The following is a 16,898-nucleotide window of genomic DNA, read 5'->3' as shown; positions in this document are numbered from 1 at the left end:
GTGGACACATGTGATTTTAAGGGAAAAAATGTCCAGAGCCTCACCTTCCCAAAACTGATCTGTGTGAGAAGTCTTCTGCCATTCTTCTGCCAGGCTTTGTGCTGTGCTGGTTTTCCTTTCCCATCTTCCCTCTCTCACTCATACTACTTGTACTTCACAGAAGAAAGGCATACCTCCCCCCATTTAGATTGTTATGTTTTACTGCCTCAGGGGCATCAAATAAGGGGACAGTTAGAAGCACTGGCCTTGACTTAAGGTGGGTGACCAGCAGCAGTGACAGCATCTGGGCCCAGAGGGAATATATCACCCAAATGAACTTACTCTTCACTCCACAGGTCCTGGCTTCGAGGAGCAAGAGAAATCAAGTAAAGGACGAGGAGGAGGTTCCTGGAGTTGCATATGGTCATTTCGTGGGACATCCATTACCTGAGACTGAGATTTTGGAACAGAAATTTAGGGCAGATCCAGAAGAGACTAAAAACAACATCCCAGTTACTTGGCATTGCCCAAAACAAGAAAATGACGAAGGCTCAGGTGACTTTTGGTTTGTTTTGTTCTTGATTCCCTCATGGATTTCCAGAAGCCTGAAATAAAAAAGCAGTCCAATTAAATGAAAAGTATAAATTGGGAAAAAAATGGGCTCTGGGGAGAAATAAACTACCTTCAAAATCAAGATGAAGTAGAATCAGGTATATATTGTTCGTAGATTTCGTACTATGTGACCAATGTTGGTATATAATGTATGACTCTGCAGGTCCCTCCTGGTTACATAAACCATCAACTTGCATGTAATCTGTCAGCCATTGCAACCAGAGAATCATGGTAAGTTATTTGATATGCATTGAATCTGAGGAGAAGGCAGATCATTTCCTCAGATGTCACTATTTCATGGTACTTAAGTCTTGGGAAATTTCTTTGTTGGTTTCTTTCTAGAGGTGATAACGTTCATTGTGTTCATACCATTCTTCTAATATTGATAGATACACAAGCAGGTTGTGTATGGCTGTTTCTTATATGATTATTCTGAGTCCTCGGCTGGACTAGACCAAGTAGAATTCAGTGCACAGTTTTTCAAAAGACCACAGCTTGGTGACTTATATACCCACACTTGTTTTGGGCTGGTTTTATCCTTGAATAAAACCTAGAGTGCCCAGGAAAATGGAAGGTTTGCACAGTTATCAAAGGACATCTTTGAACAGGTTGTAGAACGGGTGCTTCAGTACAGATTTGGCCACAGGGAGTTATAAATTCTTGTTTGGTAATGGCTTGGGGTTTTGAGATCCACAGAGTTTGCTTTAGAACTTTACCTTATCTCAGAAAATACAGAGCCCTTCCCTGTGTTCAAAATCTAGTTATTACTGTACTTTTTATGCCCAAAGAAGTTAAATATTTTGTGTAGATAGGAAAGAGCTAGAAGTTGTTATATTTAATTGGAATAAAATTAGTGAACTGGGGCTTCCCTGGTGGCGCAGTGGTTGAGAGTCTGCCTGCTAATGCAGGGGACGCGGGTTCGAGCCCTGGTCTGGGAAGATCCCACATGCCACGGAGCAACTGGACCCGTGAGCCACAACTACTGAGCCTGTGCATCTGGAGCCTGTGCTCCGCAACAGGAGAGGCCACAACACTGAGAGGCCTGCACACTGCGATGAAGAGTGGACCCCACTCGCCACAACTAGAGAAAGCCCTCACACAGAAACGAAGACCCAACACAGCTAAAGATAATAAATAAAATGTGACACCTTTATAAAAAAAAAAAAAAATTAGTGAACTATATTGAAAAGAAGAACATCTAAATATTGAAACTAGCAAAATAATCATCAAATTGATGTTTGATCAGTTTAAAGCAATTACATCTAATCCTGGTACTGCTACTGTGCCATTCAACGAGGTACCAGTATTTTTGTGCGTGATGACGGTTATTATGTATTGACACTAAATTTAAATCCCCAAGTTGATAAAGCTATTAAAAATGAAATAATTGATCAGTAAGGAAAATTTAACCAGAAAAAGTTCAATTGCTTATAAAATTTTGATAAATGAAAGAGAATACCCCCCCAAGAATCTAGTTGTTACCTCCCACCTCCTTATTGCCTTTATTTTTAAACAAGTGACTCGTTGTGGTATAATAATATATATATGTATGTGTGTGTGTATATATATATATATATATATGTATAGTCTTTGTCTCTGGTTCCTGGCACAGAGTTCCTAAAACCTTTGGAATTTCCTGAGAGATAGGAGTGTCTTTTTTTATCCATAACAAGCCCCTTTGAGCCATATGTGAGTTTATGCTAATGAGGTGACTTAGGATGGGCCCCTAGAGAGCTTCAGGATGGGAGCTGATCCCCAGAAAGACCAAGCCTTGATTGGAACTTCTGGCTCTACCCTCTGATCTCAGTAGACAGGAGAGGGGCTGGAGATTGAGCTCTATCACTAGTAGTCAGTGGTTTAATCAGTCATGCCTATGTAATGGAATGTCCGTAAAAACCCCAACGGGGTTCAGAGAGCTTCCAAGTAGGCAAACAGTCCACTTGCTGGGAGGGTGACTCACCCCAACTCGAGAGGGACAGAGGCCCTTGCACTCAGGACCCTTTTAGATTTGGCTCTATGAGCCTCTTCATGTGACCATTCATTTATGTCCTTTATAATAAACTATTAAGAGTAAGCATAATAATTTCCTGAGTTCTAGCAAATTATCAAACCGTAGCAGGGAAGTTATGGGGACCCCAAAATTTGTAGCTAAGTTGGACACAAGTGCAGGGAACCTGGAATCTGGGACTTTGGACTGGTGGCTGAAGTGAAGGCAGTCTTGTGGGACTGAGCTCTTTAGCCTGTGGAGCCTGATGGTAACTCTGAGCTGTTAGTGTCAGATTAGGATTGAATTCAAAGACCAAATGTTAGAACAAAAGATGCTCCTAGTGCTTTTATCATTTAGGAGACTACAAGGGTTTTAGGAGCGCTAAGCCGGCAACCAAGGAGAGAGAACATTATATATATTTTCTATTATTTCACACCTTCCATTTCAATAATGAGAGAAACACTCTTATCACATGGACTGTGTTGTTACAGGGATTGCTGACACTGAAGGATGTGGCCATGGACTTCACGTGGGAGGAGTGGCAGCTCCTGGACCCTGATCAGAAGGACCTGTACAGGGACGTGATGCTGGAGAACTATAGCAACCTGGTGTCCATAGGTGAGGACGGTTCCCCTGTGTCCCTTGGATGGTGCCTTTTCTTTCTTCAGCTTCTGAAAGAGTTGTTGTGTCTGTGGTGCTCTGAAGTGGGAGATTTTCAGTCCTCCCCCTGGCCCCAGATGAGAAGGTATAATCTCTCCGCGTTTTAGAGACAAGCCTTTAATTTCCAAACATGCAGATCGTGCAGTCCCTAAAGTGTACCATTCTCATAGCATCACATATCCCTAGTGCCATTTGATGAGCCTAAGTCTTCTGTTATTTCCCACGAACAGGGTATCAAGTTAGCAAACCTGATATACTCTCCAAGTTGGAACAAGGAGAACCACCATGGACCTTAGAAGATGAAGTTCACAGTCACCCCCATCCAGGTAAGTGAGAGAGAACCAGCAAGAGGGGGAAGGCTGTGGAAATCACTTTCTAGTCCTTTAGAGAAGGCATCCCAGGGGTGAGGGTGTCTGAGGATACAGAAACAGCCTCCATATATCCCTTTCCTCATATGAGAGCTCTTTTTCTGTGCAAGAACTTGAGGAAAATATACCACTTTATCTCATCTTGGAAGGAATCCCTGTTTATTTCTTTTTAGATGTCAACCTTCCCCCTCCTAGGATTATTCTTGCTTGGTTTTTCGAATCCTCCCATTCTTTACTTGTTAGAGTATGATTTTATGTTCCTTTCACATTTCTTGGTATGAAATTCCTCCTTCCGTGTCTCTCTTCTAAGAGAAAACTTTGAATTCATCATTGTCTTCTGACTCATACACCTTCCTGCTCCATTGGGAAATATTTTTTTTTTTTTTTTTTTTTTGCATTACGCGGGCCTCTCACTGTTGTGGCCTCTCCCGTTGCGGAGCACAGGCTCTGGACGCGCAGGCCCAGCGGCCATGGCTCACGGGCCCAGCCGCTCCGCGGCATGTGGGATCCTCCCGGACAGGGGCACGAACCCGCGTCCCCTGCATTGGCAGGCGGACTCTCAACCACTGCGCCACCAGGGAAGCCCCATTGGGAAATATTTATTTCCCTTTACGACATCCAACTGCACCTCAGGTGCCTTACTCTTGTAGTAACGTGGTCTCTTAATCTGTATTCATCTGCTTGCTTTTCTTTTTACCCACTCTGAGATTCTTCAAAGGTTCTGTTGTCATCCCTCTGCTCTCACAGGCTATAAAACCTTACTTTATTCAAATGTGTTAAGCTCTTTGTGGAGACTTGCAATTGACATGTCCCTTAACACTGTCTAATATACCTGCTGGTACCATATATTTTAACCTGTCTTCATGGCAATTCCCAATGAGTTCACTCTTTGTGTGAGAAACTAGAACCATCTTCCCTCCCAGAAAATCCCTTTCCAACATCCTTTTTAAAATTGAGATTCTTTTGTACTTCTGTACATCTTAAATCCTGGTATTACCTTGAATCTCCTCTACCCTCTGGGCTCCTGTATTTAATGCCTCTGCTCTTCCTGTTCTTTGTGTAATTAGGAAAGACATTTCTAAAATTTCTCATTCTCATTTCCTAGCCTAAATGAAATCATAAAACCTCATGCCAACCTTACTGTAGTTCCTTTTTATATTTGTTAATTAATCATTCTCTTAGTTAAACTTTAGATTTTGTTGCTGGATTCTTTTCCCTAAAGCTATCCTTTTCCTCCTCATAGTCTGATGGCATTAAGTCCCAGTTGACCATATTGCTATGACACAGAAATTTCTCTTCTATCAAACACCTAAATCCCCACTCTCGAAGAGGAGGCAGAAATTTAACAAAAATAGAGTTTCAGTTTTATAAGATGAAAAGAGTTAATGGAGAGAGATAGTGGTGATGGTTATACACCATTGTGAATCCATTTTAATACACTGAACTGTGCACTCAGAAATGATTAAGATGGTAAATTTTGTGTTATGTGTAATTTATCACAATAAAAGTAAATGGGAAAAAATACACAGATACTATGTCTGGTGGTGAAAATGACTGTAAACACCAAACCATCAGCATGGAAAATGACTGGAGATGAGGTCAATGGGGTCATAACTGGGGGTTTGCAATAGGTCAGTTGGTCACATAGGGCCTTGTCATCCATTTCAAACACTTGATCTTCCTCCTAATGAGAAAACCTTTAGAAGGATTAGGGTATAGCAGTGACGTGATATAATTTATGTTTTAGAGGTATCCCCTTGGCTATCAGTAGAAAATAGACTACAATAGGCAGGTGCTGAAGCAGAAAATCAGATGTGAGACCTGGTTGTTGGTGAGTTCAACCCAGCTTGAAGATAGTATGAGAAGATTCTGGAACAATAAAGACTGAATTTGCCACTTAAGTAGGTATGGGGTATGTTTTTTCCTAGGTAACAAATTACCACAAACTGGGTGACTTGAAACAACAGAAATGTATTCTCACAGTTTTAGATGCTAGAATTTTAAAATCAAGGAATTGGTAGAGACATGCTCCCTTTCAAACATCTAGGAATGAATCCTTTCTTGTCTATTCCTCACTTCTGGTAGTGGCCAGAAATCTTTGATGTTCCTTAGATTGTAGACACGTCACTCCAGTCTTTGCCTCTGTTATTATATGACCTTCTTCCTGTATGTCTCTGTGTGTCTGTAGCCAAATCTCCCTCTCCTTAGAAGGATCCCAGTCATTGGACTAGGGTTCACTCTAATCCATTTTGACCTCGTCTTAACTTGATTACATATGCAAAGACCCTGATTCCAAATAGGGTCACATTCATAGCTACTAGGTGTTAGGGTTTAAACATATCTCTTTGGGGGACACATTCAACCCACAGTATGGAGTGTGAGAGGGGAAAAAAACAGATGGAAGATGATGCTAAGGATTTTTGATAGAAGAGACTAAATTTAGCGGGAAACAAAGAAATGTCTTTCAGAGCAAAGATTTTATGAGAAAAGCTAGGAGAAATCATCTAATATTTACAAATTAAGCTTTTGAACGTGTGAAATGTTTCTGCTATCATTGAAGGCTGTACAAAATTCAAGTAAATAGTAAATACAGAGACTATTTCAGAAATTCAGAAGAAAAGTAGCCTAAAGTGGTATAGAGAGAATGAAGAGTGATAGTATCATAAAGTATCTTAGGTGAGAGAAATAGCTCAGTTTTGAATTAAGATGATAAGGAAACATGGCAAGAAACTGGAAGTGTGCAAGGCCATGTGGGGACTGTCAAAAGATTGGCCTGAAACCAGCCATGTGGAGACCAATATTTGAAGATATTTGTTGGGGAGCTAGTGGAGTGGAAACTTAGATAAACTGGGTACATCATGGTAATGTAAACTTTTATCACCAGACTTACTGTTGTGACTTTTATGTGTTAATAATAAAGGAGGCATGGTGGAGGTTAGGTTTTGTATATTCTAACTCTAGATAGTCTTATTTTTAACCTCAGTGGCAGCATTAGAGAAATAATAAGGTATAGCCAGATGTTCTAAGAAAAACTAAAGATAAAATTGTCACAAGTCTTGATTCAGGAGGAAGGTGGTTCTGTAAGACCCTTTAATTAATGCCAGCAGAGACATTACTATATGATTAAGGAAGAAGACGCTGCTGTTGGCAAGTTGAGAGATTAGTATATCAGGGACAATGAAATGGGAAAAATTCCACCATGACATCCATATAGGTACAGAATAGTGAAGAAGGTGAGCATTCCCATATCTGGTGCAGCAGATCTGCTTCTAAAAAAGACTGTGCCCCACTAGCCTGTTGTGAAAGTCCATCAGGATCATCATGTCCCTCTTTCTGTGGGAACGTATGCAACGTAACCTCCATGCAAGGTTAGAATATGAGATTGGTGCTTTGGGAAAGTGAATTTGATGATGGTCTACCCAATGAAGAAGAATGGCATGTTTTAGCAACAGGATGAGCACCCAAGAGTCTGTTAGAATTTTCTTGAAATCATGACCTGTATGTCCAACATTCTGAGTTGCCTCTTTGATGTATATGTTCTAACACCCACGTCTGCTTCTATCTCTACCAGCGTGGTTATGTTAGGGTCTCTTCAGCGGGCTCTAGGAAACCCAAAACTCTATGTTGAATGACTAAAGCTTTCGTCTGTGCCTTCATCTTTTTTCAGTCTTTATGTTTGTCAGAAAATGATCTCATACAATACTCTGACCTTAAATAATATATATTTTTTTGTTTGGGTTTTTTTTTTTTTTTTTTTTGGCTGCGCTGTGCAACTTGCGGGATCTTAGTTCCCCGACTAGGATTGAACCTGGGCCCATGGCAGTGAAAGTGCCGAGTCCTAACCACTGGACTGCCAGGGAAGTCCCCTTAAATAATATTTACATACTGATGTTTCCACATTGCTATTTTCAGTCAAGACCTTACTCAAGTCTTATCATCTGACTGGCTTTTCCGTGTCTGTGCTTGGATATTATCTCAAAGATGATATGTTTCAAAATGTACTTGGGTTTCCCTCATTCTGAACTTGGTTCCCCTCACATTCTGAAGTTCAGCGATATTCCTCATCTTGTTAAAAGGCACTACCCAGCTACCCAATGGGTCAAGCCAAATACTTAGGCATACACTTGATTCCCTCTTTTGTTACCTCTCCTCACATCAAGTCCATTAGTGAGTCTTGTTTATTCTTCCTTCCAAATAAATCCTGGTATCTTCCACTTCTTATTTCCTTTGCTTCTTCCAACCACTGTCACACTTGCAACTGCCTACTTTATTCCTTATCTTATTGTTTCCCTTTCCACCCATAGAATTTGGCTTCAGTGAAAGTAAAGAATTTTTACCCTGATGGCTGTTATCTTTTGGGTTGTTTGGTGTTTTATATTACTTTGTCTTTAACCATTTCCAACAGACAGGAGTTAGTGTTTAATGGATACAGAGTTTTTCAGTTGGGGAAGATGAAACAGAACTAGAGATGAATGGTCGTGATGGTTGTACAACAATATGATTATACTTAATGCCACATAAATATACACTTAAAAATGGTTAAAATGGTAAAATTTATCATATATATTTAACAACAATTGTGAAAAGTTTTTTAAAAAAAAAAGATAAGGTACTTTTATACTTGGAACTTCTTTTATATTTGATATCATAGGTTTTCCATTAAAGAGCCAGCTCACCCCCAAGGTATTTTTTTTTAAGTCTTTATTGAATTTGTTACAATATTGCTTCTGTTTTATGTTTTGGTTTTATGGCCATGAGGCATGCGGGATCCCAGCTCCCCAGCAAGGCACCGAACCCACACCCCCTGCATTGGAAGGCAAAGTCTTAACCACTGGCCCACCAGGGAAGTCCCCCAAGGTATTTTTGAAGTAGTTTTATTCCATATGATACTCATGGAAGGGTTCATTGTTCTCTTTCCTAGAAATTGAGAAAGTGGATGATCATATGCAGCCACACTGGCACAACCAAAAGATACTGAAGAAGTTGGAACAGTGTTATGAACAGAATGCATTTGAGAATATTATTTATCAGAGCAAAAGTTGTTTTCCTTTAAGGCCAAATCATGATGTATTTGATTTACATGGGAAAACTTTGAAATCATATTTAGATATAATCAACCTGAGTACAAGCTGCAAAGAAATGGAGCCTGCTGAGTTTAATGGAGATGGGAGATCCTTTCTCCATGCTGATCGTGAGCAAACTCATACTGAAATTAAACATCGGGACATACACAAAATAGAGAACACCCACGAATGTACTGAATGTGGGAAAGCCTTCCTCAAGAAGTCTCGGCTCAATGAACATAAGAGAATTCATACAGGAAAGAAACCCCACGGATGTAGTGTGTGTGGGCAAACCTTCTCCAAGAAGTTCAAGCTCACTGAACATCAGCGAACTCACAAAGGAGAGAAACCCCATGAGTGCCGTGAATGTGGAAAAGCCTTCCTCAGGAAATTTCAGCTTACTGAACACCAGAAGACTCATACAGGAAATAAACCCCATGTATGCAGTGTATGTGGGAAAGCATTCTACAGAAAGTTCAAGCTAACTGAACACCAGAGAACTCATACAGGAGAGAAACCCTATGAATGTCCTGAATGTGGCAAAGCCTTCTTTAGGAAGGCAGAGCTCATTATACATCAGAGAAACAAAAGAGGAGAAAAACCCCATGTATGCAATGAGTGTGGGAAAGGTTTCTCCAGAAAATCACAGCTCATTCTGCACCAGAAAATTCATACAGGAGAGAAATCTTATATATGCAGTGAATGTGGAAAAGGTTTCATACAGAAAGGCAATCTTATTATACATCAACGAACTCACACTGGAGAAAAACCCTATGGATGCACTGAATGTGGTAAGGCCTTCAGCCAGAAGGCATGCCTCATAGCACATCAGCGATTTCATACAGGAAAGACTCCCTTTGTATGTACTGACTGTGGAAAATCTTGTTCACAGAAATCAGGACTCATTAAACATCAGAGAATTCACACAGGAGAGAAACCCTTTGCATGCAGTGACTGTGGGAAAGCCTTCACTACAAAGACAATGCTCATAGTCCATCAAAGAACTCACACGGGAGAGAGGCCCTATGGATGCAATGAGTGTGGGAAAGCTTTCTCCCACATGTCATGCTTGGTTAAACATAAGAGGACACACACAAGAAAGAAACAAGTAGATTCAGTGAAGGTGGAATATCCTTCTACAGAGGGTCACAGCTTATTAGATACTAGTGAACTCATGCAGGGGGAAAACCCTGTTAATATGGTGACTGTACAGATGCCTTCTGCAACCCCTCAGACATCATTAAACATCAGTGGGCTCCTAGCAGATAGGAATGTAGTCCTTATGGAACAGCCAGATGCCAGAGGTGCACCCTCAGGAGATAACAGAGAGTTTGTGCAGGAGAGAAACTTCATGAATGTGGTTATGCCTTCAGTGGTCAATTACATCTTATTTTATGTCACAAAAAACACATAGGAAAAAACTGGTACATTCTATTTGGAAAAGCCTTGAGCAATAATGTATAGCTGATTATATGGTTATGTATAAAAAGCAAACCTATGAAGGCAGAGGTTAGGAAAGCTCTGTGTTTTGGAAAGTAGACCCTATTATCAGTGATTACCAAAGGTCATCAGCAAACTTATAGTGTGTAAAAATATGAGAGTGGTAAAGTCCTTCCCTCAGTAGGTGTCATTACATACTGCAGAGAAACTTGGAAGGCAGTGAATGTGGCAGGGTTTTCTGCCCCATCCATTAGCTGATGAAATCATATACAAATAAAACACTGTGAACACACTAATTGTGGAATATCTTACTAAAGTTCTTGTGAAGCAAAGCCTGTGAAAATGAGAAATATTCGAGAGCTTTATGTACCAATTCCCACTTCATAATATATTACACAATATACCTGATGTGAATTTTTGGACAGGAAACCTTGAACCATATTCCTAGTTACTATGCTTATGATTCCATAATTTTAAGGAGAAAGAGAGTCTACCCCACATCACTGGTTAAGGTTATCACGTTATACTCATTTCTCCTAATTGTGGATTCTTTTTCTTTTTTTAAAAAAAATTATCTTCAATGCCCACCCAATATATGATTAGCTGCCACATTTCTTAGGCTCTAAATTTATCTAAATATTATTTCAGACAACTGAATTCCCTCAACAGAAATGAATATTAAATTCATAAATGTAGCTTAATGTCCTTGGATGAGCTTAAGTTCAATTTATAAATAAGACTAAGCATTATACCATAAAGGTCACTATAAATGTGATTTTTTAAATTTTCTAGACTTGAAAAGGTAGTGAAATCAGGCTTGCAAAATGAACTGAAAGCCCAAGGACAATTAGTAATTTAAACCTATAAATTAACTAACGAAATACATTCCAACATAACTCTTGGTAATTTTTTTCTGAAAACATGAAAATAAGATGGGCAATTTGAACACAAATTAAGATGACTCTTCTTGCTTCCATCCTAATTCTTCCCCTTCTCTGATTATCCAAATTATTCTCAGAATCCTGGGAATGTGAAAGTCTAAACTGGATAAATATTCAGCTGCATTCTTCCTTCTGGAGATAGCTCCCTGCCCAACCCTTCCCTTTGCCTCATTGATGGAATGGATATAGATGTCAGGAAGAATGTTGGGGTGGTTCCATTTCCGCTCAACTCAGGGACTCTTGAGTCTTACATGTTTGAGTGTAACATGAGGAAGAGAAAAGTAGATCTTCATAGAATCAACTTTGGCCTGGTATCTCATACTTCACAGAGCTGGATCGACTGAATCAGATTGGGAATAGGTCAAGGAGTTCAGGAAGTGTGGGCTGAATCTGGTTCTAGACTGGAATACTATAGGCCTTTAACCAATCTGGCAAATATTTTCAGAATCTCTATAATTACTGAGCTGTAGCCAGGAGTAATGTAAGTAGGGACTGGCATAAAACTGATGTAGTGTTAAGGTTCAGACCAAGTCTACTGCTGGAAAACTGGGATTTGAGGAAGGGCATGAGGTCAGGTCCCTTAGGGAGAAGCTAGGAGTGGAGGCATGTAAGTAGATGAGGTATCTTAATGGCACTGTAAATGATTTTTAAAAAACACATGATGTAAAAACTTAGAATCACTTGGAGAGAACATCTCAATTGTTTTCTTAAGGATTTTAATGTGGAATATATGAGGATTTTAGGTCATGTATAAACATTACTATATCAGTTTCAATACAAAGCACAAATATAACAAATATCAAATAACAAGTATCATCTTCCTGAGCTTGTGCTCAAATATAAGGTCTTGAATGTAAGTTATAGTCTGTAAAATTTAGACTGTAAACTTCATCAAGAAGTAACAAGTACTTCTACTGTTTAGGGACCTTCTGTTAACCCCTATATACCAGATGTCTAGAATGCCTGACGTAGAGTAGGCACTCACTGTTAATTGGCTGAGTCTCATCCAATAAGCAATCTGGTCTTGCTCAACTGAGATCTAAAGTAGGATCAGAAAGGACCAAGTAACTTTAATGTTTCCAAGTAACTTTAATGTATCTCAAAACAAACCTCAAGAATATTTACAGGAGTGCAAACACATTAACTAACAATGTTTGTCATCCAAACAAAAATTACCAAGCATGCATAAAAGCCAGAAAGTGTGACCAATATTGAGAAAAACCAATCAGAAGTGACCTGAAACTGACGATGCTAGACTGAGCAAACAAGGACAGTATGATAACTATATCAACAGTTATAACTATTCCATTGGATCAAAAAGGTAGAGAAGTGATTAACATGTTAATTATAACAATGTGTAATGGGGTTTAAAAAATATTTTATACATTACATGTTCATATTTTATAAGCCCTCCCATAATATTGTTTCTTCATTCACTATCTTGAAAAGAGAGTAGATGGCAGTTTGAGAGATTACCACCTGGCATTCCTCACAATGATACCTCTTACCCCATTGGCTGAGAACTCAAGGCTTTTCTTTTTTTTCTTTTTTTTTTTTTTTGCGGTACGCGGGCCTCTCACTGTTGTGGCCTCTCCCGTTGCGGAGCACAGGCTCCGGACACATAGGCTCAGCGGCCATGGCTCATGGGCCCAGCCGCTCCGCGGCATGTGGGATCTTCCCAGACCGGGGCACGAACCCATGTCCCCTGCATCGGCAGGCAGACTCTCAACCACTGCGCCACCAGGGAAGCCCCAAGGCTTTTCTCTTTTTAATAAAAGCTTTTATTAGCTTTTGTTCTCTTTGTACGTGAGTTTCTTTTGCCTTGTCATCAACTTCACTGGTCTTTTCTTTTGCCTACGCAAATAGGTTAAAAAACTGCTCATGCTTTTTAAGACCCCCCAGCACAGCCCCGTGTATCATTTTGGATAGTTTCTATTGTTGTGTCTTAAAGTTAACTAATCTTTTCTTATGCAGTGTCTAATTGCCATTAATTCCATCAGTGTATGTTTTCTTTCAAATTGTAGTTTTTAATCTCTAGAAATTTGACTTGGGACTTTCTTTTTATATCTTTCATATCTCTATTTAACATGGTTTACTTTTAACCTGTCACTTAATATTTAAAGTGGTTTTCTAGAGGGCATCATATAGTTAGGCCTTGCTTTTTTATCGAGTTGACAATATGTCTTTATTGGGGTGTTTAGATCATTTATGTTAATGTGAGAATGTAGTTAGGTTGAGATTAAAAATGTACAATTTGCTATTCATCCAATCTATCCTTTTTTTTTTTAATTTATATTTTTGGCTTGTGCTGGGTCTTTGTTGCTGTGCGTGGGCTTTCTCTAGTTGCAGCAAGCGGGAGCTACTCTGTTGCGGTGAGTGGGCTTCTCATCGTGGTGGCCTCTCCTGTTGCAGAGCACAGGCTCCAGGCACACGGACCTCAGTAGTTGTGGCACGCAGACTCAGTAGCTGTGGCGCACAGGCTTAGTTGCTCCACGGCATGTGGGATCTTCCCGGGCCAGGGCTCGAACCCATGTTCCCTGCATTGGCAGGAGGATTCTTAACCACTGCACTACCAGGGAAGCCCCCATCTAAGCTTTGCTCCCCTTTTCCTACCATCTTTTGGAGTAACTGAGTATGTCTTATGATTATTTATCTTCTTTATTGGCTTATTAGCATTCATTCATTCATTCATTCATTCATTCATTCATTCATTTATGGCTGCGCCATGCACGGCTTGTGGGATCTTAGTTCCCCGACCAGAGATTGAAACCCCGGGCCCCCAGCAGTGGAAGCACAAAGTCTAACCACTAGACCACCAGGGAATTCCCCATAATTTTGTTATTTAAGTGGTTCCTTTAGTTTACCGCATGTATCATTAACTTGTCAGTATAAGTATTATCATATATACCTCTTTGTGTATAGTAACAGAATCTTATAATAGTATACTTCCATTTTCTGTAGCCAGATTAGCTTCACTGAAGAGACTGTCTTCTGGATACTCCTGGGATATGTATTTAGGGGATGGGTAAGCTGGTTTTATATGACAAATCTACATTAGCTTTCCTAACTCCATATACTTTTGGATACTTTACAGAATGTGGAACAAGGAATTTCTGGCATTTAAACTTTAATATAGTTCACCTTTGAGTCAAGTTTCAGTCAACCAACCAAGCAAACTGTTAGAGCCATTCTCACTGAGCTCACACATCAAAGCCAGAATCAATCCATAGTAAGCCCATATTAAATTTGCTTGATCCAAAATCATATTCCTTCCACCATGACCCCACAAATGTTTCCCAGGTTTCTACTGAACACATTAAGCAACATTTTAAAAAGATAAATACTTCATGACTACATTGGGTTTATCCAAAGAATGCAAAGTCGGTTAAAAGTTGTCTAATTTTATAAACCACATAATTCACCACTGTATTAGACTGCTCTCCTTGCCATAACAAAATACCAGAGTAGGTGGCTTAAACAACAGAAATTAATTTTCTCATAGTTCCAGAGGCTAGAAGTCCAAGATCTAGGTTCCAGCAGATATAGTTTCTGGTGAGACACTGCTTTCTGGTTTCTCTTCTTATAAATAAGGACACTAAACTTCCTGGAGCCCCACCCTTACAACCTCATTTAACCTTAATTACTTACCTTAGGAGCCCCATCTCTGAATAGAGCCACACTGGGTCTTAGGGCTTCAAAATGTGAATCTGAGGAGACACAAACATTCAGTCCATAATATTCCTACACTGGCCCTGTCCCCTCCATTTCATGTCCCTCTTGCATGCAAAATACATACATTCCATCCCAACAGCCCCAAAAGTCTTAACTCATTCCAACATTAACTCTAAAATCTATATCCAGGCATTCTCTGGTGGTGCAGTGGTTGAAATCCGCCTGCATGGGTTCGATCCCTGGGACGCGAAGATCCCACATGCCGTGGAGCAACTAAGCCCATCAGCGCAACTACTGAAGCCGTGTGCCTAGAGCCCATGCTCCGCAACAAGAGAAGCCACAGCAATGAGAAGCCCACGCATTGCAACAAAGAGTAGCCCCTGCTCACCGCAACTAGAGAAAGCCCACACAGCAACGAAAACCCAGTGCAGCCAAAATAAAATAAAATACAATGTTAAAAAAAAAATAAAGTCTATATCCAAAGTCTCATCTAAGTCAGATGGGTAAGACTTGAGGTACAATTCACCCTGAGGCAAAACTCCTCTCCAGCTTTGGACCCCTGAAAACAGGTAAGTTATGTGCTTCCAAAATACAATGGTGGGACAGAGGTGGGATAGATATTCCCATTCTAAGAGAGATAAATCGTAAGGAAAAAGGGGTGACAGGTCCCACGCAAATCCAAAACCTAGAGAAGCAAATTCCATTATATCTTAAGGCTTCAGACTAAAGTCTTTTGTTCAATGCTCTACCCTCCGGGCATTTTAGGCCATAGTTGTAGGTGGGAATCATAACACTCGCTATAATGAGGAAATAAAACCAAGTAACTTCACTTTTCCATTCTGCACACCAGTAGTGAGACAGGCTGGGATCTGGGACACTTTGCTGCAGTGCTTGCACCTGGACAAAAGTCTCCTCCAGCAACAGAATACAATGAAACTATAATAGAAGGGACTAAAAATAACTGCTGTGCATGCACAGTTGGGGCCAATTATGAACAAGATACAAGAAGACAAAAACCCATCTGCCACTTCTGAGGTACTGAGAGCAGAAGCAGGGTCCTGTGCTTAATCCCTGCACACAGCCCTGCAGGGGATGGGCAGACTACCTAAGCCACCCTCCTGCCCCACCCCTGGACCTGCGCCCTACCCTCACCCCGTTTAAGGGACCAGCTCCCCACACCCCTACCCCCAGCAATAAAGGGAACCTGTTACTTGTTTCTCTCCCTCCTGCTGCAGCACCAGTCACAATAAAGCCTTGCCCGAGTTTCTTATCTGGCCTGTTACCAATTCCTATTGATTAAAGAGGCCAAGAACCCTGGTCTGTAACAGTACAATGTACAGCTCCACGAAAAAAAAGTGTTATTTTTGTCTGCGTTTATACCTTTCATATTTCCAGCACCCAGACCTGTGTTTGCCACAGAGTACGCATTTTATAAACATCTGCTGGGTCAATAAATGAATGATTAACCCTTTACTTCGAAGTTTCTCTGAGCCAGGTTGTACAGTTATTGGGAGTGGGGCTTAATCAGTTGGGCCGCAATACTTAACAGAATCACTTCCCTTTCTCAGAGCTTTTTTTTAAAAAATAAATTTATTTATTTAATTTTATTTTTGGTTGCATTGGGTCTTCGTTGCTGTGCGCAGCCCCTGATGGACCGTGTTCCCCGTTTCCCTCCGTACCAGTCAGAACAAGAGCTGTATAATCCTGCGTTTTGCCCAGTCTCAGACCAATACCCTCCTCAGAGGTTCTCAGCCTCAAATGCAGCTTCCTCCAACACCCCCTCCAGCCAGCATTCCACTAGCCAGTTCTCCTTCAATTGTTGCTAGGCTTGGTTTGGGTCCCTTCCCCCCGCCCCCAAATTTCTTTGAGATGGTTGCGCTTGTTAGCTTCTCTTTATCCTTTAAATCAAAGTGCCTTCATGTCCGCGACCATCTCTGCGCTTCCTGCAGAGAGATCCGGGCAGGCTTGACTTTCTGAGAAGCTAAGCTTTTGTGCAGCGCCCCTGGCGAATGTTGCAAAGTCGGGGCCCAACGGGTCAGGTGACCTGGAAAGGGGGTGAAATAGGTCGTTTTCAACAGCTTCTCACCGTTTTTGACCTTTCCGCGGAAGGCAGGAAAAGGAAGCCCTCCCCCGACGTTCGGCAGTACGTGGGAAAATGGCGGCTCCCGGTAAAGAG

General features: G+C 40.7%; 1 protein-coding gene and 1 long non-coding RNA gene across 2 annotated transcripts; one reads left to right on the top strand and one right to left on the bottom strand.

Annotated features, from left to right (window-relative positions):
- Nucleotides 1–349: 349 nt before the first annotated feature.
- LOC309795466 lies at nt 350–16,883 on the bottom strand. The gene is made up of 3 exons (XR_014292258.1): nt 16,809–16,883; nt 14,699–14,757; nt 350–432 (listed from the first exon to the last, which is right to left on the bottom strand). It is a non-coding gene; the product is annotated as an uncharacterized lncRNA (long non-coding RNA).
- LOC309795451 (uncharacterized protein) lies at nt 400–10,368 on the top strand (the record flags this gene model as incomplete). The annotated part of the gene is made up of 4 exons (XM_082607817.1): nt 400–534; nt 3,070–3,196; nt 3,469–3,564; nt 8,528–10,368. 4 exons carry the CDS (start codon nt 400–402, stop codon nt 10,081–10,083), a joined length of 1,914 nt encoding a protein of 637 aa, XP_082463943.1. The 3' UTR covers nt 10,084–10,368.
- Nucleotides 16,884–16,898: the final 15 nt, after the last annotated feature.

Source organism: Mesoplodon mirus (genome assembly GCF_964341445.2).
Source record: "Mesoplodon mirus genome assembly, chromosome: 19".
In the NCBI taxonomy this organism is placed as follows: Eukaryota; Metazoa; Chordata; class Mammalia; order Artiodactyla; family Ziphiidae; genus Mesoplodon; species Mesoplodon mirus.
Note: the sequence above shows the minus strand (reverse complement) of the source record. Positions and strands in the feature narration are given on the sequence as shown.